At 45.5% G+C, this 22,686-nt stretch overlaps 1 protein-coding gene across 1 annotated transcript in view; it reads right to left on the bottom strand.

Moving 5' to 3' along the window:
• Nucleotides 1-22,095, bottom strand: part of LOC308168838 (histone-lysine N-methyltransferase 2C-like) — a 69,897-nt gene extending 47,802 nt beyond the window's left edge. The window contains exons 1-11 of the mRNA XM_080543482.1: nt 22,007-22,095; nt 14,998-15,231; nt 9,020-9,412; nt 8,038-8,259; nt 5,347-5,498; nt 4,922-5,031; nt 4,333-4,495; nt 4,040-4,211; nt 3,714-3,817; nt 2,947-2,974; nt 1,632-2,779 (exon numbers count right to left, since the gene is read on the bottom strand). Coding sequence (XP_080399608.1) covers nt 1,632-2,779; nt 2,947-2,974; nt 3,714-3,817; nt 4,040-4,211; nt 4,333-4,495; nt 4,922-5,031; nt 5,347-5,498; nt 8,038-8,259; nt 9,020-9,412; nt 14,998-15,230 — 2,725 coding nt within the window. The 5' untranslated portion in view covers nt 15,231; nt 22,007-22,095. The remainder of the gene's footprint in view (nt 1-1,631; nt 2,780-2,946; nt 2,975-3,713; nt 3,818-4,039; nt 4,212-4,332; nt 4,496-4,921; nt 5,032-5,346; nt 5,499-8,037; nt 8,260-9,019; nt 9,413-14,997; nt 15,232-22,006) is intronic.
• Between the last annotated feature and the right edge of the window lie 591 nt (nt 22,096-22,686).

The raw sequence follows: 22,686 nt of genomic DNA, 5'->3' as shown, positions 1-22,686 counted from the left end.
GTAGTCTTGCATAGCCAGACCTATCTCCACACTTCACTTCGCGCTGTACCAGCGCTGGAGAATATATACTTTTTGCGCAAGTGTGCGCGCGCGAGACACAAGAGTTTTTGCAGGGTGAGATGTCTGCAGATGAAAGTAAGCAAGTTGAAACGTTAGCAAATATACTTGCTGAGTGTTCTGACAGAGAAAGGTTGTTATTATTGTGACTAGTGTCTGATTATAGTTCCATGGTGTGAATAGTGTGAAAGAACTAGCTAGCTAGCTCAGAGGTGATGAGATGAGCTAGTCTGCTGCACACATGCCAGCAAAAGAGCTAACTGGAAGCACTTTATTATTTTACTTAAAGTAGATATACAATCTTTCTTATTCTGCTAGAATTGGGCTTTATGGTAATTGGTGGATTGAAGCATTGGAACAAACCCTCACTCATTGAAAATGTCTGTTTTCTATAGATTATTTTTCAGCAACCCAATATTCAATTCGAATTATGTTATGAATTGATATGGATCAATTTATACCTTAAATTTAATTATACATACTCTGGTTGTTATGTTTGCCTTTTGGTTGACAGCAAAAGAGGGAGAGAGGAGGATAGAGAGGGAGAGAAGGAGAGAGAGCAGGATGGTGTCGGCACACCAGAGAGAGAGAGCAAGAACCAGGTGAGAAAGTAGACAGGTAGTGAAGACAACATATGCCACAGTCCATGCCACCCCCCGCAAGGCAGCAACCAACGGAAACACTGAGAGCAGATAGCTGAACTGTTCAGTGTCAAGCCTGGAGAAATGGAGATGGAGGTTATAAAGCTCCAGAATAATGTCCAGCTACATTCACAACATTTCTGGAGCCTGGTAGACCCAAGCAACTATAAGAATATTCACCAAGCAGCCCTGAAAGTATTTGCTTTATTTGGCTCTACATGCCTTTGAGAATCAGATTTTTCTGATATGAATGTAATGAAATCTACTACTTCTGAACAAGACCGACAGATGAGCATTTAAATGACTCTATAAGAGTGAACCTAAGTGGATACACTCCAGCATACACAACTCTTGTAGACTCCATGCAGTGACATTCATCTCAAGTGTAGGAATGAGTGAATGCTGGAGTGTATCCAACTAACCTAACTGTAATTATTACACACATGCACATTTTTTTTTGAAAGAGACAAAAGAAGAAAAAAAATACTAATGTTTTCTGACTGAAAAGACTAGAAAAGGTGAATGCACTTATTACACACATGTGGACCATACAATGATACGCTTTTGATAGTGAATGGAGGTGATGTGATACATTGATGTATGGATACAGAATACACTGCTACTACTATAGTGAGCTTACACGTTGACATTTGAAACAGCATGCTAGTGAAGAATCTCTGAGTGTATTGATACGTTATGAGAATGAATGTAAGTAATAAGATATGAGTAGCTCTCGGCCACTTAAAACATTTTCAAAGTAGCTCTCGGACGAAAAAAGGTTGGAGACCCCTGCTCCAGGGAGTGCCATATCTAGAATATTGGAACGGTTATGACCGCATCACAGCCGCACCGATATCCACCAAATCAATGTTATAGCTGTTACTACCAGGTAGCCATCTACCCGTTTAACAACATGCAGGGATAGGTAGTTACCTATAGGGGGATCTGTTTCTGGTTCAGTGGCCTCCTGGGTCAAGATGGCCTGCGTCTGGCTGGGGCTGGCCTGGATGTAGGTGGGGCTGGCCTGGGCGTGGGTGGGGCTGCCTTGGATGTGAGTGGGGCTGCCCTGGATGTGGGAGGGGCTGACCTGGATGTGGGCGGGGCTGGCCTGGATGTAGATGGGGCTGGCCTGGGTGTGGGTGGGGCTGCCTTGGATGTGAGTGGGGCTGGCCTGGATGTGGGAGGAGCTGGCCTGGATGTGGGTGGGGCTGACTTGGGTGTGGGTGGGGCTGACGTGGACGTGAGTGGGGCTGCCCTCGATGTGGGTGTGGGTGGGGCTGACGTGGGTATGGGTGGGGCTGGCGTGGGTGGGGCTGGCCTGGGCGTGGGTGAGGCTGCCCTGGATGTGGATGGGGCTGGCCTGGATATGGGTGGGGCTGACGTGGGCATGGGTGGGGCTGACGTGGGCATGGGTGGGGCTGACGTGGGTATGGGTGGGGCTGACATAGGTCGGGCTGCCCTGGGTGTGGGTGGGGCTGACGTGGATGTGGGTGGGGCTGACGTGGGTGTGGGTGGGGCTGACATGGGTGGGGCTGGCCTGGGCATGGGTGGGGCTGGCCTGGGTGTGGGTGGGGCTGGCCTGGGTGTGGGTGGGGCTGGCCTGGGCGTGGGTGGGGCTGGCCTGGGTGTGGGTGGGGCTGGCCTGGGTGTGGGTGGGGCTGGCCTGGGTGTGGGTGGGGCTGGCCTGGGTGTGGGTGGGGCTGGCCTGGGTGTGGGTGGGGCTGGCCTGGGTGTGGGTGGGGCTGGCCTGGGCGTGGGTGGGGCTGGCCTGGGTGTGGGTGGGGCTGGCCTGGGTGTGGGTGGGGCTGGCCTGGGTGTGGGTGGGGCTGACATGGGTGGGGCTGGCCTGGGTGTGGGTGGGGCTGGCCTGGGCGTGGGTGGGGCTGGCCTGGGCGTGGGTGGGGCTGGCCTGGGCGTGGGTGGGGCTGGCCTGGGCGTGGGTGGGGCTGGCCTGGGTGTCGCCCAGATCGATCTCGATCTCGATCCCCTGTTCCTGTTCACAGCCGGTGCAGATGTAACCGTCCTGTTTGGGGGTTTCAGGGTCCCCCCCAGCCTGCCTCTCACACGCCACATGAAACCACCTGAGAGGAAACAGAACAGCACATTACCCAACCAAGACCCAGACCAGCAGTAACAGTACTGTATGAGCCTTTCCCCAACCCTGATCCTAGCCAGGAAGAACACAGACCATAAACCACATCATCCGGAGCAGGGCGGGAAGTTGACAGCGTCAGATTGCATACTGTACCTGTGGCAGGTGTGGCAGGTGAGGTGGTCTATGGAGGTGTCGGGGGAGAGAGCTAGACCACAGAGGGGGCAAGGCAGGGCAGCAGGTTGGCAACCCTCACACAGACTGAGGTGACTGGCCCACTGGCCAGTACCCCTGACTCCACATTGGCTACAAAGCCGACAGTTCTGAGAGAGAGAGAGAGAGAGAGAGAGAGAGAGAGAGAGAGAGAGAGAGAGAGAGAGAGAGAGAGAGAGAGAGAGAGAGAGAGAGAGAGAGAGAGAGAGGGAGAGGACTCAGTATTGAACTTTATAAACAAGGTTCCTTCCTTTATAACATGTGACCTCATACTGTGCTGAAACTAATTAGGGTATAACAGAATCAAATTCATTGTTTTGGTTAAAAGATTGCAGGCCGGATTAAAACTGTAGTTTGCCAATGCATGTTCTAGGGGCTACCAATGGCCGATGTTTCTACACTTGGCTTCACTCAGGTAATGTCCTACTGTAGATTCCATCTCTGTATGAGGCCTGCCTGTGGGCTCGCTCCACTACTGTCTGTCTACCTTTATATGTGCAAGAGACGGGAGACATCTCCACACCACATCTCCATACTGCATTGTTCATGTATAAAATCTAGATCCTTTCTGGGTCTAAAAGCTGATAATAAAGGCCCTGAAAGCCTGCAGCCTCCAAGTCTTTCAGCCTGAAAATAAAAAAAAACCTTAAGGGACTATAGACTGATGAACAGGGGAGGAAGAAAGTGTGTGTGTGCGTGTCTTACCTTACACCTCCAAGTGTAGGTGGGGACGGCTTCCATTAGAAGACAAAAGGAGTGGTGACCTTTATCACATAGATCACACACCAACATCTGGCTGTCTTCCCCAGGGTTCCTACAACACAGACACACACACACAGAGACACAGAGACACAGACACACACACACACACACACACACACACACACACACACACACACAGTTAGCAAGAGAGCTCAGCGCAACACTGTATAGAGTAAAGCCTAACCTCCTATATGTGTTTGCTCTAAATGTTCTACTGGAGAGAGCAATGAGCATATGGTCCAGAGGTCAGGGGCAGGGCAGTGTGAACTCTCACCTGCAGGTCTGACAGACTTTACATTTCGGGCACTGCCAGCCGGCCCTCCTCAGGGGGGTGAGGACGGTGCCCAGACAGGCCCCGTGGTAGTGCTGCCCACAGCTGGTACACAACAGCAGGTCTTGCAGCTGCCCGGGACTGGCACACACAACGCAGCTCAGAGAGTCTCTGACTGTAGGAGGACACAGGGTTACTCACCCTCTCGCGCACGGACGCACACACACAACTTACGCAAACATACGCCCCCCCCCCCCCCCCCCGCATGCTGTGGAAGGGACTAGATGTCCACTCACATGTGTGTGTAGCGAGCTCCAGGTGGTCAGGGCAGAGGAGGGCGTGTCTGTGTTGGTCCTGGAAGGTTCCGGAAGCCGTGGCACAGGGGTAGTGGTAGGCACGGTAACACCCCTCCTCACAGCACTTAATAGATGCTCCAAGGCGCTTACAGTAGGCACAGAACTGACAACCACAGAAGACAAGTTACAGTAGACCTGACAACCACAGAAGGGGGTAGTGGGGTAGTGGTGGTCTAGTGGATAGTGCGTTGGACTTGTGATCGGAAGGTTGTGAGTTCAAATCCCGCCTGAAGCCACACCACTACTAGTGTGCCCTTGAGTAAGGCACTTAGCCCTCAGTTACTCCAGGGGGAATGTCCCTGTAATTCCTAATTGTAAGTCGCTTTGGATAAAGGCGTCTGCTAAATGGCAAAATTAATTAAAATTAATTAAAAAAGACAGTTACAGTAGAGCTGACAACAACAGAAGACAGTTACAGTAACATAAATAACAATAAAAACATGGGCAGGCTCCCATGTAGCAGGCTGTCTCTCCAATCCCCCAAGGCCAGGTCTCAGGCCTTCACATACCAAGTTTGTCCTTCACTCACCTGGGTGGTCCCTGAGTCGATGGCTTTGTCGACGTAGAGCAGCGATTGGCCCTCGCCGCGACACACCCTTTCCGACCAGGCGGCACACTGCAGGTGAGCACAGCACTGTCCTGTAGGGGACATGGAGTTATCATTGGCCTGATTCATATTACACTGTCGAGGGACATGGAGTTATCATTGGCCTCATTTGTGATATTTTGTTAACTGAAAAGTCACATTTTTGCAAATTGCATCCATATTAACGGTGACGATGCAATAATATGAAAAGGACCCGTGGGCGATGCTCGCGGTGTTGGCCAATCCTGAAGAGGGAGCACTTGGTAATAAGATCATTTTAGCCTAAATGTTTTTATCTGTAGGGGCAAGAGGTTGATTTTGGGATCGGGATGTAGTGCAACAAGACACCCTCGTACAGCGCCACCTACCTGTTGGGTCGAACAGTGACTGGACGTTGACATCCACCGGGAGGCCGATGACACCCAGCTCCTCCCAGAACCGAGGGGCCGGCTCCTCCCCAGAAGGGTCACTGCTACCAGGGGCCGAGGAGGAGTGGAGACCACTGTCTGGAGAGCTGACCCTGCACAGAAGAGGGGGCGGGGGGGGCAGGTCAGACCTTAGATGGGCGAGAGTGAGACAGGTGAGAGCCTAAATAGGAAAGACAGGTCTGGAACCCCCCCCTCCCCGCCTCCCCCCGCCAGATGAGTTAAAACGAAGAGACTAGGGCAGAAAGAATCCTGCAGCTAGTGACTCATCATTGGAGCCATTTCGGAACCAAATGAATTGGCCCAAATTGGTTCTTGCAACATTAGCACGTGCTTACTTATTTGGGTCATATTCTCCTCTTCCCCACTCCTCTCCCTCTCTGGTCAACACAATGCAGTAACCATAGCTACAGTAACTAACGTGTCATCCATGTTTTCACAGTGACATTAGCAGGGCTTAAAGTGGGAAAAAATCCTGTGCCTGAAACTTTTTCTTGGGGAGGGGGGTCACAGTTTGAGATATTGGGAGAGCGGGTACAGAAGACAGCTTCTTGTCTCAATGTTTAAATGCATTAATACTATTTTATAGTCAATACAAAATATATGTCTCAATGTTAAAATGCATTAATACTTTAAATGAATGTGCAACAATACTATGTGCAATATGACAACCCTTGTGTACATAAGGTTCAGATATAGGAAAAGTTAGGATATTTATAGCATAGCATAGAGTACAGCACAGTGTTTTATTGTATAGTATAGTAGTATAGTAGATAGTGTACATAGCCTTTATTTATGTAAACCAGCTCTTTTCCCTTTTTTATTTTACCCTTGGCCCTCGTGTTTTTAGTCTTTTTCCAAGCACCAGGGGAGCCCCCCCTCCTAAATGTCGTTGTATGGTACCTGTACTGTATTACAGTTTTTCTCAATTGCTAAAACACATTTCACAAAACTTTCCTCCATTTCCCCAAAACTCTAAACACAACACACTTTTCTAAAGCTACATAAGCAAAACCACACCTTCTCTCTTCAAAACTCAAACGCAAACCCTACCCCTAATCCTAACCCTAATCTTACTGTAACCCTAGCACCTAACCCTAACCCTAGTTTTTTTTTTGTATGATAGTCATGCATAAAAATAAATCTGCGCTCCCTGTTTAACGTTATATCTAACATTACATATTTTACATTACAGTAAGGCAGATTTTGCATGATAGTCATGCATTTTTAGATATCTATTTCCCCCGTTTAAATGGCATATGATGTCCGAAATTTTACTAAAGTTCAGCCGCGAAGTTGTTGCACTGTTGTCCTATCGAGTTTTACGTAAATAAAGGTTTGAAAAATGTTACCGTATTCCCACATGTACCATAACATGTACAATACTGTACTGTATCACAACTCAATGCAAACACTACAGAGGATCATTACACACAACAATACTCACTGAAAACAATGTTCAGGGTGTGATGTTTTTTATTTTATTTATGGAACTATACCACACACACACACACCACAATCATTTGCAACAAGTGTCTTAAATTTTGAGTCGTTATGTTTAATGAATGAAGCCAGGTGTGTTCATTGTGTTAACATTTTGCTGACTGTGGCAAGCCTTTTGCATCACATGAGCTTTAATTTGAGAATTTGACATTTTGAGCAGAGTTTTTTGCAACTTGTGTTTTAGCAAGACAAAATGTGTTTAGATTTATGAGAAAAGGAGGATTGTGTTTTGTGAATTGTGTCTTCATGTGAAATGTGTTTATGGTTTTGGCAAATGGGAGCTAGTTTTATTAAATGTGTTTAGAGAACTGGTCATTTGGTTTAGAGAATTGGCTTTTGTGTTTTAGCAATTGGGAAAAACTGTAATGACAATAAAGACCATTCATTCATTCATAATACTGTTTTATACTTAATAAAAAATAATAATAAATAGATGTCTTTAAAAGGCCAAACTGATTGCATCACTTATTAAGCCACTATCACTATAACAATACAGAATAAAATATATACATGTCTTTAAAAGAACAAACTGATTACTTATTAAGCCACTATCACTTATATTCTCCTTCTTGGCACCACGTCCTCCTTCTAAGGCTTCCCGTCACTACTCAGGGTTTTTCCTGGCTCAAAATGAGGCGGAGGTGGTACCAGTGGTGTTTGACATCGGGGGGGACCCATGAAGCAGGGCTGTCTGGGGGTCCTTAAACGAGCATCAAACACTTTCTTGCATTCTGGTTAATTGATATGCACCAATTTGTGCCCTTTCGCCATCAATTTATGGTGGAAATGTCATTATATATGTAAAGGAAAATGGCCATTCAAAATATAATGTAATATAATGCAATATAAGGCTCTCAGGCATTCTGTACTTTCAAATATGTATTCTCCTTGAGCAGTCAACATCAACTATCAGCTGTTTCGCTAGCAAACACGAAAGCTAAGTTATTTGTGAAACAGCGCCCCCGCCACCACGTCGGCGCAATGCCGCAATTGCAGTTTTTTTTTTTTTTTTTTAAATTCTCCCGCGCCGGAAATCCGGCACTGTGCCGGAGTACTTTAAGCCCTGCATTAGTGAGGGAATTGAATCTAAAAATGTTAATCATTTTCAACCGACTCCTCCTCCCCACTTACTTTTTAAGACCCAGTCCGCGTAGCCCTGTGATCTTGTTGCCATGGTCCTCGTCTTGGAAGTAGTCGTCTTCGTCGTCATGGTAATCGTTATCCTTCTCTGTGCTGCCCCTCCTGTTGCGGATGTGCAGCGGGACGTATCCTGGTGTCGGACCGAACAGCCTCAGCTCGCCCTGGCCCAGGAAGCTCCTCTCGTCGCAGTAGCAGAAGGCACACAGCTTCTCACTGGGGAGGACAGAGAGGGGTTCAAACTCACACCTCACCTTAACCTCTGACCCCAAACCTTAACCCTGGACCCTAACCCCATAATGCAGGACCGTGAGTAAGTGAGTGTCCTCCTGCCTCCCTCTACATATTGCTGGGGCCTCGAAGTGAAACATTACCGAGTTCATGGAGCATCCTCCCTCCCTCCCTCCCTCCCTCCCTCCCTCACCTGATCACACTAGCAGCCCTTCAATCTTGGCTACCGCTGTGGGCCTCTACACATGCACATTTCCCCCTAACTTGAGTCCCCTCCTCTCTAAGCTCCCTCCCTCCCTCCCTCCTCCCTGCGCTGTGGCTCACTCGAGCGTGCAAGGCAAGTGCACATCCCCTCCTCCACTGAAACTCTCCTGAAGAAAAATAAATCACTCATCCTCTTTTCTTTGCTGGCTTTGGTCTTTTCGACCACTGCATCCTCTACAATGGCCACATCATGTGTGCTACGTGTATGGCAGGCACAAACACGCTGAGTGTGTTTTTATACAAAAATACACAGGCCTTGTGTCCTCTCGAACATACACACACACCCCCCCCCCCCACTCGTCTGCTCCATTTTACAGACAGACAGACAGGCGCACACACGCGCACACACACGCACACACACCCCCCCCCCCACTCGTCTGCTCCATTTTACAGACAGACAGACAGACAGGCGCACGCACACACACACACACACACACACACACACACACACACACACACACACACACACACACACACCTACCTTGTTTTGGCATACTCAAAGGCTGAAGCGGAGGATCCTGCAGAGTCCTCAGATAAAGAGCGCTGGAAGAATGGGGAGAGGAGTCTGTCTTCCCTCAGGCTAAAGATGGGGCTGGTACTGAGGCTGGGACTGGGGCAGGGGCTAAGGTTGGGACTGGGGCAGGGGCTCAGGTTGGGACTGGGGCAGGGGCTCAGGTTGGGGCTGGGGCTGGGGCTATGTTGGGGGCTGTGGATAGGGCTACGGGTAGGGTTGGGACTGGGGATAGGGGTGGTGATGGAGCACGGGCTATGTTTAGGATTGATGATGGGGGTGGGAGTGGGGTTGGAGCAGGAGCTATGTTGGGGGCTGGGGATAGGGCTATGGGTAGGGTTGGGATTGGGGGTGGGGTTGGGGCTGGAGGTGAGGCTGGGGTTGGGGCTGGGGATAGGGATGGGGATGGGGTCGGGGCTGGGAGTGGGGTTGGGGGTGGTGGTGGTGGGGACCAGAAGCGTCACTTCTTCAACTTCTAGCACCAGCTCCTTAACTTCTGTGGGAGAAGATGAAGTTGTTATTAAGCAAGGCACAGACCATTGTCAGTGTGGTATCCCTTCTACACAACCTACCCTGTGAGACGTGGAACTCATCAAGATTAGAAAGCATCCTCTATAAAGTGCTTCGTAATTTGTGATATCACTACCCCGTCCCATTACTATTGGGACAGCAACTTATATTACCCACACTCACCTGCCTGCCAGTATCCACTCACCTGCCTGCCAACTCTAACCTGCTATTCCTGCAGTCCTCTACTCATGCAGACATTATTTTGGACTGGCTTACGGGGACAGTGGGCATCTTTGCCCTCTCTCATGCATTCACAATACTTCCGAAATCATCTGCTCTGCTGGACGGTTTGAAAAAAAATAGTTGTTTGGAAGCGCTGACCCGAAAGTGATTCTCAGCCTCTCGATAAAGAGAGGTGGGGACTAGTGACGACATCCACTCCAGAGAGGAGGACAAAAATGCATAGTTTGCGACAGCCCTGATGGAGAAAGACTGGGTCTTTATTCCTCGCCAACCCCATGTTGTATAGACACAGATGACGTCACTGAAGTTAAGTCAAGCCAGGTCTCTGGTCACAAACTGCAGAACTAAATTGGAAAATGCAGATAAGATTCTAGGCCAGGCACACATCAAAAAATGTGTTGGTTGCACCAGGTGCGAGCTGCAAAAACATTCAGAGTGCCGACATAATGTTTTAAAACGCAATGTTTGATATTCATTCAGCCCTCTGATTGTAATAGCAACCTTAAAGTCTATGAGTTAAGCTACGCGTAAAATTATACATTCAACTGTTTACTGGATCTCAGACGAAACCGTCCAACCAATGAACTAAAATGATTATCCCTACATTATGTTACCAAATAGATATTCTCGAAACTCTGTGATGATACTGAATAAAGCGCCGCCATTTACAAGCACCCGTTAGAGTGGCAGGTGAGTGCCGCCATTTACCAGCCACAGCCACAGCAAAAGCCTACACGCATTTTGCATCTGTCGGGTGTTCATTTTGGAAACTACAAGTTGTGGTAATACAAGGATATTGTATCTAGCTTGCACAAGGCTTTCACGGAGCGGAGGCTTTCACGAAAGCAGCACAAAATGTCCAGTAAGAAAATATAGTTCGCTTTTCTCTCATGAGATGATCTGGGGTGCCTTCACTTGTATAGACTCTGATGCTGCTTCCATTGTGCTTCCGATCAGTTGATACTCAATCAAAAACCTTTGACTAATGACTTGGTTTAGAACAGTCCAATGCTGTCCAACACCCCTCAAGTGTGATATGGTCACAATGGACCTCCAAGGTGGCAGATCCCTACTGAATTATATAACGTGAACAATGGAGTGAATTAAATTAGATTCAAGATCAGTCACCTGGACAGCTTCCATTAAGAGATCAGCTCTCTAGACCACTGAGATAACATCCCGACATGTCATGTGAACAGGTAATAATAAATATTTGCTACTGATTTTCCTACTTTCTGTAACAAGCTATGACAGCTTTGACAACTGAATAGCCGTACCGGCAAGGTCAAATCAATACACGAACACCAGCCGAAACTTTAGTGGAAAGCTATTACTTTTATTTACAATCGCTTCATAATCCATGCAGATTTCAAGGTCATTAGGCTGTAGTACAGTGTACAAAATAATACAAAATGTAATTTGTAGCACTTTTAAAAGGTCAGGAGTGTGTTTATGTTTAAAACTCACCAGTTTTCTGGGTCTCTGTCCCCCCGACGGTGACATCATCTGCAGCCACTGCTCTGCCACGGCCCCGCCCCCTTCAACAAACAGGAAGAAGAAACAGTCAGTGTGTGTGGTTTGTCTATGGTCTGTTTTGCGCAGGGGCTACATTTCCTGTGTCTCTCATTCTCCACATGTTGCCTCGTACGCACATAGAGCACAGAAACACAGTGGCAACTTTGTCTCTTTCTGCTCTCTCGTTTTCCAAGCTGTAGAGACCACCGCTACCGACTTTCTCTCCCCACTACGTACTCTATCAGCACAAGGTGTGCCTGAAGGTCTGAGCAGCCAATGGGACTGAAACAACAATTCACCCGCAACTAGTGCTCAGCTGCTCGTCACCTTGGTGCCCAGAGTAGTTTCATTTACAGAACGGCAAAAAACATGGCGAAAAATAAACATTCATATTCAAAAGTGGATTTAAGCGCAACAGTGACAAAGAGACACATTAAGATTTAGATAGGCATACCACGGTGACAGAAGTCAGCATGTTTGTTAAGTGTTTTAGACCTTAAGATGGTGGCACGTTTCTGGACAAAGGTGCCAAAGTGTCTGGCACCCCTGTTTCACTTCAACATTTCTTCACAGATAGCTGGGGAACTTGTTATTTAAAACAACAGTCGAACATTATTATTTATTGGAGTTCTTAATAGCTAATCAAAATGGGGAAAAACTGAAACATTGGAATGCATAAGCAGGTGTGAAGGATGGGCAAAAGAAGACGGGTGTTGGCCATGGTTACTATATACGTTTCATTTTGTTCTCTTTGTCTAATACCGTCCTTTGGAGTATTATATTTTATGTATACATATTTTTTAATGTTATTGTGTTTGTTTTTGATTTAACACATTTCTTTACGGGGTTGTTTTTGTGTGTCTGTTCACTGGGGTTGTAGTGTAAGTGCATCTTCCTATTACTATGTATTTTATATTTTTAATATGTTATTTGTATTATTTATTTTCTTTTGTATATATGTTACGGTACATGTGGGAATACGGTACATGTGGGAAAACTAGGATTAGGGTTAGGTGCTACGTCCACTTGGTACATGCTGGCATGTCTAACCCTACCCCTAACCCTACCCCTAACCCTAACCCTACCCCTAACCTTAACCGTAGCACCCAACCCTAACCCTAGTTTTCCCACATGTACCGTTTTCCCACATGTACCGTAACATATATACTCTCTGTATTATTGTCTTTGATGGATGTTTCACCTGGGGCGGGATAAGAGCATCACAAGTATGGAAGCGGTTGTTGGGGCTTAGGGGGAAAATGCGGCACAGGTGGCTGTGGCGCAGGAGGTAGAGCCGCTGTCTAATGATCGCAAGGTTGGCAGATCGGCGGTTCGAGCCCCGGCTGGCCACGTGTCAAAGTGTCCTTGGGCAAGACACTGAACCCCAAATTGCTCCCAATGAGCGGGCCGGTGCCTTGCATGGTAACTTGCCACCATTGGTGTGTGAATGTGTGTGTGAATGGGTGAATGAGAGGCCATTGTAAAGCGCTTTGGAATAAGGCGCTATATAAGTCAGTCCATTAAAATGTGTTTAAAAGGATGGTTGAGACAATTTTAAGATGATATTACACCTAAACATGAAAATAGGCTGAACCATGCCTTTAAAAAAAAAAGAAAGACAAAAAGGATTGGATATGATGCAGGTAACACTATTTGATGGAACTTGATAGTTAGAGCCGATCTATCCAATCCTGATCTAATATAATATATATAATAATAATATTTTAGACATTTTCAGAATGAATGGGGCCAGGCCAGCACAGAGCTGTAGTGTGTAAAGCCCCATAAAGAGTACTCCTCCAAAGACAAATCCACACCAAACTAATCTGTCGATCCACATGTCTTAATTCCTGCAGTATCTCATGCAAGTGTGTCACCCAATGTATGTGGTATAAAGCACAACCAACAAAAATACTAAGTCTCTCCAACTCCTAGAGTGAGAAATGTACAGGGTAATAGAGAGAGAGAGAGAGAGAGAGAGAGAGAGAGAGAGAGAGAGAGAGAGAGAGAGAGAGAGAGAGAGAGAGAGAGAGAGAGAGAGAGAGAGAGAGAGAGAGAGAGAGAGAGAGAGAGAGAGAGAGAGAGAGAGAGAGAGAGAGAGAGAGAGAGAGAGAGAGAGAGAGAGAGAGAGAGAGAGAGAGAGAGAGAGAGATTGCTGGAAGTAGTTCCAGCTCTTGAGGAAGTGGTGAAATCCTGGCCTGGATTGGCTGGTTGGGATGGAACACACCCCCTTCTTTACAGGTCCACTGTTTCCCAGCATGCAATTTAAGTGCTTCCTCTCCAGTGCTGCACACACGCTTTCCTCTCCACTTCCACAACCATGATAATACCACATTTAAACTCCTGATCACCCAACGGCTGAGACTCAAAACCTCTGATGTGTTCCAATCACGAGCAGATTCACCATAAGAACAATTACTCAAAACAATTGCCAGGGGAGAGCCTCCTCAAAGCTTCACAGCACCAAGATCATCTTTCATCCGTCACCGACAACAAATGATGATCTGAGTGTCTGCCAGGTGTTGGGTTTTGGATATTTCCAGAAACAAATATGACTACTCGGTATCTAAGGGTGCAAAATACGAAAAACTGTTTGGACAGTCAATGTCGAGGGTAATACCAGGGAAGGATAAAAGAGGAACACCCATTTAAGATGATCTTAGTGCTACAGAGGTTTTGGGGAAACTCTGATGGGGGTATTGGTTACACAGGGCCCTGCACACGGCTTAACTCGAAGATACTTTTCCACACCATACAGCAGGTTTATAACAAATCTTAGAACCTCCCCCAGTGCTGCATTCCTCACTAGAGACACACAAACAAGCATGCAGCGCGGGAACACTGACATGACGTGCTGATATTTGGCCGCCAAATTAGCTTTCACCGTAATAAAACGCACTATTGTTCATCATCTTGCTTTCCCGATCATCCTAGAAAAGGAAACAGTATAAAAACAACACAGGTTGGAAGATTTATTTCGATTTTTTTTTTCTCCATAGCCCACAAGCCACGTTACAAGCATTCACACACTTCCGAAGGAGTTCACATGTTCTAGTTCTTTATATATTATCAACGCTCAAGGCGGACCAACACAAGACCTGCCTAGCAGTGTTGTGGTAGCGTGGTAGTAAGTTGGGGCCAATAAGAACTTATGCATCTCGACCGAACCAGAGGGCTTCGCATTCCGATTCACACCTGAATCCACTCTAACCCAGCTGGGGCAAAGACCCCAGGGTGTGTTCAGGTACGGCAGTGTCTCGGCGGGCGTCTCCTCTTCCTCTTCTGGGCTGAAGCAATTTTAACACTCAAGCTGATCCTCTCAGCTGGGCTCCAGACACGCACGCACGTACGTACGTACACATACAAGCAGTGTATGGGGTTATCTTGGGTCATCGGTTCCTGGCTCTCACATGATTCAGCTGGGAGGCCTCACAGTGAGAGATTACGACGTTGGCAAATTTAATAATTCATGCTTCTTAATAAATGTATTTATCAGACCTAGGAGGTTAGTAGGGGGAACGAGGCTAATTTCCCACACTGAAATAAATCTACTACTTCGGAAGAAATTACCAGATTATAAAAAGGCCAGTCTGACTTGAGTACAGACCCTAATAACACAGTCACAGATACATTCGTCTGCCGTGCTGGACTTGGAAAGTTGGAGAGCAAGAGACACCTACCTCTTTTTGAGTCTGGGCATGGATGCTCGTGTGGGTGCTCTTGGCGTGGGTGCTCTTGTAGGCATGCTGGGGATGGAAGCTCGTGTGGACATGCCGCAGCCCGCGTCCTTGCGGGGCCGACCGCGGGGCCGCTTGTCTGTGGGGGCAGGAGCATGGCTGGCGGAGGGCGGGGCTCGGCTCAGGGGAGGAGACGGTCGCTGGTAACTGTGCAGACTCTGGTCCTCTGATGACATTCTGGAGGAGGAAAGACAGATGGGAGGGGTGAATAGACACATTTAATTCATGTCCATGATGAACATCAAATTGAGCTGCAGGCATAGGCCTTAAGTATACAGGACAGGTATGCAAAGGTATACAGGTGAAGTATAGTACTCTCTGCCCCTTTTTTTTCTCCAGGTTGGTCCTCTCCTTTCTTTGCTCTGCACCTGTCCTCTCTGTTCATCTACTCTCCTCATATCCCCGGTAGAATTTAGGAGCTATGCTTTGACCTAAATTAATTTCTAAAGCGTTTTTTTCCCCCAGCATAGTCGTATGGTATGGTAGAAAGAGTGGAGAAGATACAAAAAGGAGAGAGAATAAAACAAAGGCGCTGTGAGTCTTTACCAGCTGTACTTAACACTTTATTAGGAGCACCTCTACACCTGTCAACAGTCCAAGCTGGTAGAAGTGGTGTGATGGTGTGGGGAATGTTTTCTTGGCTCACTTTGGGCCCGTTAATACCAATCAATCATGGCTTGAATGCCACAGCCTATTTGATTATTGTTGCTGACCATGTACATCCCTTCATGGCCACAATGAATGTACCCATCTTCTAATGGCTACCTACAGCATGATAATGCACCATGTTACAAAGCAAAGGTCGTCTCAAACTGGTTTCATGAACATGACGAGAGTTCAGTGTTCTTCAGTAGCCTTCCTAGTCACCGGATCTGAATCCAATAGAACATCTTTGGGATGTGGTAAAACAGGAGATTCACAGCTTGAACGTGCACCGGAAAAATCTGAAGAACTTGTGTGATCATGTCATCGCGGACCAGCATCTCAAAGGAATGTGTACAACATCTTGTGGAATCAATGTCACGAAGAGGCTGTTTTAAGAGCAAAGGGAGGCCCTACCCAGTATTAGTATAGTGTTCCTAATAAAGTGTTCAGTGTACGTAGCTGTGCATAGCAGCATTTGAACATTGATTTGAGGATTTTACTGGGCAACAACCCTACAGGTCAGAGTCAGTCCTGTCATACATAAAGGCCTAACACACACACCTGATACACACTCACCCACACACAAGCCTCGCTCTCTACAAACACAAAGCAACACGGAAGTCATCTGTATTTAGGTTTAAAATGACAGGTACGCTAAGTGTGTATCGGTAAAAGAGCTTTGGCATACCTGAGAAAACAACACAGACGTGAGGGACCGACATTATCTCATCTTACTAGGGGTGCAACGGTCCAGTTGGCCCACAGTTCAGTATGACCCTCGGTTTTTGTGTCACGGTTTCGGTTCGGTTTCGATATGTGTTTTGGTGAGAAGGAAAAAAATGCTACTATTTTTTTTACAAAATGTTACTTTACTTTATTTTGCTTATACTTATGGAACTTAAACATTTAGACACATTCCAGAATATGACTGGTAGCCTATATTGTATATTATAATATAAAAAATATACATATATATATAAACAAAAAACACTTCACAATGTAAAAGTGCCTCTTAGGCTTGATTACTGGCATTTCTGCCACACACGTTTCTGTTCACTGTTTTCTAGGGGTGCAACGGTTCTCGGTCCCCTTCCACGGTTCAATACACTAGTGAACCGTGGTGGTTTTCGGTTTATGCTGTATTTCATTCAAAGTCAGAGGTCGAGTCGGTCTGGAACGCAGTTGCTTCTTGTTCAAATGTTTGTTCATGGCGAGCAGAGTTGAGAACATGGCAACAGTTTGAGGAATCCCCGGATTGCTACAAATCTGCGTTGTGGGGTCATTCATTCTGGTTTTGGCATTGAATACAGCGATGAGGGAACAAAAACAGTGAACAGAAACACGTGTCGCAGAAATGCTTAACGCATGTCGTATATGCGCATAATGCTATGTGCTACAGCTTGTACAGCTGTCATGGCTAAAGTTCAATGTATGACATATCATTTGAAAGCTTACAATCTGTAGTTTCAGTACAAGTCACATTGGTCAAGTTCTCCTTGCGCACAAAAACACATGTCAAAACTAAACCGAAACCGTGACCCAAAAACCGAGGTTCAAACCGAACCGTGGGCCAACTGAACCGTTGCACCCCTACTGTTTTCATTCCCTTATCGCTGTATTCAATGCCAAAACCAAAAAGAATGACCCCGCAATACAGATATGTAGCAATCCAGTGCTTCCTCAAACTGTTGCCATGTTGCCATACCTGATGCTGCCATACCTGAAAAAGCTTAATGTCAAGCCCTGCCAGGCGTGCCCTGTGCTCTGCCACTGTGCGCTGTGTTAGCTTAAGACCAATCAATGGCCAGACAATCCGATCTTACCTGTATTAGGCCTATGTCTTTTGCTGTCGATATCATGGTGGATCAAGAAAAGATGTTGCAAGACAAAGGGATACTTGCTGCGAGCACTGGCAGAGACAAACACCCGTTTAAGATGGCAAGATTGTAAGATTGCAAACAGAGACTTCAGGATAGTGTTTGGCTCACCCGAGACCTTTGTTGGCAACGATCAATGGAGAAGCCAATCGAGGCCTAACTATAGTTAGTATAGTAAGTACGGTATTCTGCCCTGCAGAAGCTAACCGCAGTAACTACGCAAACAGTGAGTGAAACTGAGAAAAATGGCTTTAAGTCTGTCCTCGAGCAGCAGAGCTAATGGAGGATATCGGTGAGTCCCCTTATTCCCTCTATCTTGACGAAACCACAGACATATCAGTGAACAAGCTCCTTTGCCTTTGTGTGAATGCCGCTCAAAAAATGCTAGCGCTATGATCTGAAAACATGATTCGGTTTTCACCCTACTCAAAGGAAAGCAGCCAAGTTTACAGCGTATTTGCTGTGTTTGGCACTCGCTAGTCGCTAGATATAGTTGCAAATAAGGCCATGCAGCTTCTCCCCAGCAACCTTGAGTATATGTGATCAGGGAAACCTACAACTGGTTTGCCCATTCAGCCAAGAGCCAGTGTGAGTATAGGAACATTTATGAGACGATAAACAACGGGAGCTGTCCATTGAAATTGTTACGTCCAAGCTCTACCTGTTGGTTGGTGATGGCAGACTGCATTGATATAATTGTTGAACAAGGGGACGCTCTCAGACTTCACTTTAACACGGCTTCAAGTGCAGAACACTGCTATTCTGCCCGGTTATTAACAGATGTATAACGTAGATGTATAACATTGTTTCCTGGAAAATACAGGTTTATGGTGGATTTAGCCGTTTTTAGACTGTGGTTAGGCTGGAAAATGTCTGGCAACCCTGGCTGTGAAACCCCCATACGTCACAACTGCTGAGCCTTAAAGGGCCCTCGCCCAATTCCCACCATAGAAACATACTGGTGAATTATTAGCGTCTCACAGTAGCGTCCACGACAATATAGCAATTTATGACGATTTTGAAAAAAACTATAAAGCTATTAACTATAACGCTATTTTCGAAAACCCTGGTTCACGGTTAAACCGTGAAACCACCCAATCCTACCTACCGGTACACTTGTTCTAGCTTGGTTGTGAAATTCAAATCAGGTGTTTTTTAATGTAATATAAAGATCAAATCTATTGTTGGGCTGCAAAAACTAATAGTCAAACCTGTTCCTATCCCATTGAGGCTTTGGTTCTAGGTTGTCCATAAATTTTCCCCTCAAAGTAAAATGCCTCCCAGAATGCATTTCGCACCGGCCGGCAGCGGGGATTTTTAAACCTCCATTGGCTAAAAGCTTAACGTCATGTTAACGTCATTTTATGAAGTTTTCATGTTTTCAGAAAGAAAGTAACCATATATATTCCCAATATGTGTCCAGTTTATCAAAATAACCAGTTTATATATCTGATCTGATGTTTTTTCCCTTCTTCTGTTCACTAGCTACATTACGTTGCTTAGATACCTTCACTGCGGGGTTCGACAGAAACATTGTAACATAATTGCTAAACAAGTTGTAAAATTATTTGGGGGGCCAATATCTTTAGCTAGCTCAAGTAACTAGCTTACTATATTGTGGTCTTAGCAGTTGGTAAAAGAACAGGTTTAAAATAAATATATATGAGCATTAACATCTACAGCAAGCACAATAATAACCAAATTGTTCTGTCTGAAGCTACAATACTGGGACCATTCGTGACTGGGCTACAGGCAGTCAAACACTAGTGTGTAAGACACAAATACACTTGGATTTCATGCATTTCAAGTGGCATCTTTGTAAGCATGACGACGTAGTCATGTCTAAGAATGCATTTCACCATGTGAAGAAGTGAAAAATACCACCGCTCATCCGTGATCAGACTTAGCTGGGTTGCTGCAGCTGAAGAGTAAAACAATGTTTATTGTGAGCTTTCGGTCTCAAGGCTCTCGGACCATTGTAAACAACAGCTGTATGACGCGTCACATATCAATCAACCAATCAACGGTCTGCAGCGTCACATCATAGTATGGATAGTACCTTTCGCTCCGAGTCAGGAAGGGTCGCTAAAATCAGTACGGGTACTATGGCCCAGCATGGGCCAGTTGGCAGTGGGGAAAGCAAAACAAAACGGGCACACAGGTTCTGGTACGGTACGGTAGTGGAGAAGCGCCATAAGTAGCCTTGAAAACTGATGGTTCTAATGGCCCATAGGGCAGGAGCCTATCTACTGTTTCCGTAGTGTGAGGCGGCTTGATGTACAAATACACCCCTGGACATGATGCTGGTATGTCGCAGCAGGGTCTTACCCCCAATCCAACCGTTAAAGCTGAGTTATCTTTACCGAGGGGGGGGTCCATGGACCATGCCACGCCGCCACTCCCCCCCCCCCCCCCCCCAAGGCAGCAAACCTAGGGGAAACTCTGCAAGGGGAATGTTTTTGCTAGATAACCTCAAGTTCCTGCCTCCATTTGGAGCCATGACTCTCAGTCCTGTGATAAAATGAAATGATCACTAATTCTTTACTCAGTAAGGTCACCATAGAATTCTATGGCCTCTCGCACTAAGGCCAGCTTTTAGTGGTTGATATTCCAGGCTTATAGCTGACTAGTAACAACAACAACAACAACAACAACAAGAGTGGTAAGAATTACTGTTTTTGTAATTGATGTCGGTGTTTTGTTGTTGATATGGCCGGTTTGGAGTTTGCCAGCAACACTATAACCATTCAGGGTTCTCCTCAAAGAATGTATGTCGCTGAGCTGAGCCACCTAAACATTTCAATGCAAATTAAACTATACATTAAGAAATTATAGTTACTATCTTTGATCGCCAACGACATTGTACAGTACAGGCCAAAAGTTTGGACACACCTTCTCATTCAATGCGTTTCCTTTATTTTCATGACTATTTGGTACAAAGTAGCCACCCTTTGCTTTTTTGTTGTTAATAAAATATATAATAATAATATGTGTTAATAATAATATGTTATTATATATATATTTAATATGATTATTATATATTTTATTAACAACATTTTTTTATTAACAACAAAAAAGCAAAGGGTGGCTACTTTGAGGAATCTAAAATATAAGACATATTTAGAGTTATTTCACACTTTTTTGTTAAGTACATCATTCCACATGTGTTCATTCATAGTGTTGATGCCTTCAGTGAGAATCTACAATGTAAATAAATAGTCATGAAAATAAAGGAAACGCATTGAATGAGAATCAAGGACCCCAATTGAAATAAGCCAGTGGCTTTCTTGGGTTTTTATCCTGTTAGTTGACCTTGTATGTAATATGTACTTTCATGTACCTACTTCTGCAAATCTTCTAATAAAGTTTTCAATCAATCAATCAATGAGAAGGTGTGTCCAAACTTTTGGCCTGTACTGTAGTTAAAAACGAAAGTGAAAGTCTTATGACGTTCCTCGATGAATTGTTTGCTGTATTTTCGGCGTTAATGCATTTTGCATTAATACGCGATCGGGGTTTTGATCATGCAAACCAGCACCACGCTGTTAAACAATCCTGGGGAAACAACTCTAGCTATTCTGTGTAATGCATGTAGGGGAGCTGTCTGGAGAACTGTGTTGATATGGAGGGTCTTGGGGCGGAGGGGGGGGGGAATAACTTGATAGATGTCAGGTTAGTTCGAAAACAAGTGTGTCTTATGATGTCAAGATTAGCCATTATGTCATTATGTAGCCAAAGTTCCTTTACTAAAGTCCCTTGGAGGACCATTTGTTGTGCATCTCTCGTTCACATGCATTGGCCTAATGAGAACTGTGTCTTTTTGTATACCACAATGCACTCCGATATTAGCCGTTAGCAGCGTACCCGAATAATGCTACTATGTCCCGCCTCTTGATGTGCTTAGATCTTCTTTGGCGACACGAAAACGTTCCGTGAAAAGTTTAATCTTGCTCCTAATCACGTAAAAGCGTAGTTCTTATGTACTGGAAATAAATTAGCCTGGTCGAAAACGAGCCTTATATCTCACGATTGTTCGGTTTCGTCTGATCGGCTATCCGTTGGCTATCCGTTCCATAGACTTGCATGTTGCACTCCAGCAATTAGACGGGCCCCCGAACTCCAGCAATTAGACGGGCCCCCGAGATAGTGGTTCATAGCATATTTACCAACCAGAAATGTCAACTGCGCTCTGGTTGAAATGCGATATCAGATCTATCCGACATAGCTAATGTCTTTGGGAAGACTCCAAGCGTCTTATACTACAAGAGAACATTAGGAGAAATGTGACTCAAAGCACAACAGAATTAAAAACCCATAACACATGACAGCAGCTGTCAAGTGGCCACACGGAAACACCGTCTCCTAGGTGGCTAGCTAACCAGCTGGTTGAAACACACACAAACTATCCGTAAACACAGCATAGAACTTACCTTTTCAACCCTAGATGTTTAAAAGTATTCCCTTCATGACCTTTACATCCATATGAATAACGGAATACTTTCGTTTACAACGAAAAAAGAGTCTGGAGTTCAAAAAGCGACGGTATCAACGAAGGAAAAATAGAGCAATAAACATAGCTAGCTAAGCTAAGCTAATCCTCCACTACTGGGAAAGCATCTCACACGGCTGGGAGAAGCGTTCAAAGTATCGAGAGAGAAAAATAAAAACGCTTCTAGAATTGATTGCAATTCTTGTTTTTTTCTCCCCAGCTTTCAGCTAACTAGTTAAACCAGTGTTAGATTCCACGATAAACTTTTTTCTAAATAACTGCATATGCCTTCTATGTTACATATGGTATAATATAATATAATATCCGAACAACCGTTACTATCAGAGATACAGAAAATCAAGAAGTTTTCAGCTAAAATGTGAAAATTAAAGTTGAAGCGTTTTACTCCATCATGGTGGCCATGTTTAGGAGAGACCGAAGTACCGCCTGTCAACGTTAGTAGGAGAAATAGGTCCGTGTAAACATTCAGTTTTAGAGGTCTAACTCGTTATTGTCCGACGGTAATTAAATCGTTTTCGAAATGAAATAACACAAGGGCATGACTCAGATTAGAGGACCGTACAGTTTTTAAGGCCAGGGTAGCGTAGTAAACGTTTTAAG

Source organism: Nansenia antarctica (genome assembly GCF_963989245.1).
Source record: "Nansenia antarctica genome assembly, chromosome: 12".
Taxonomy (NCBI): Eukaryota; Metazoa; Chordata; class Actinopteri; order Argentiniformes; family Microstomatidae; genus Nansenia; species Nansenia antarctica.
Note: the sequence above shows the minus strand (reverse complement) of the source record. Positions and strands in the feature narration are given on the sequence as shown.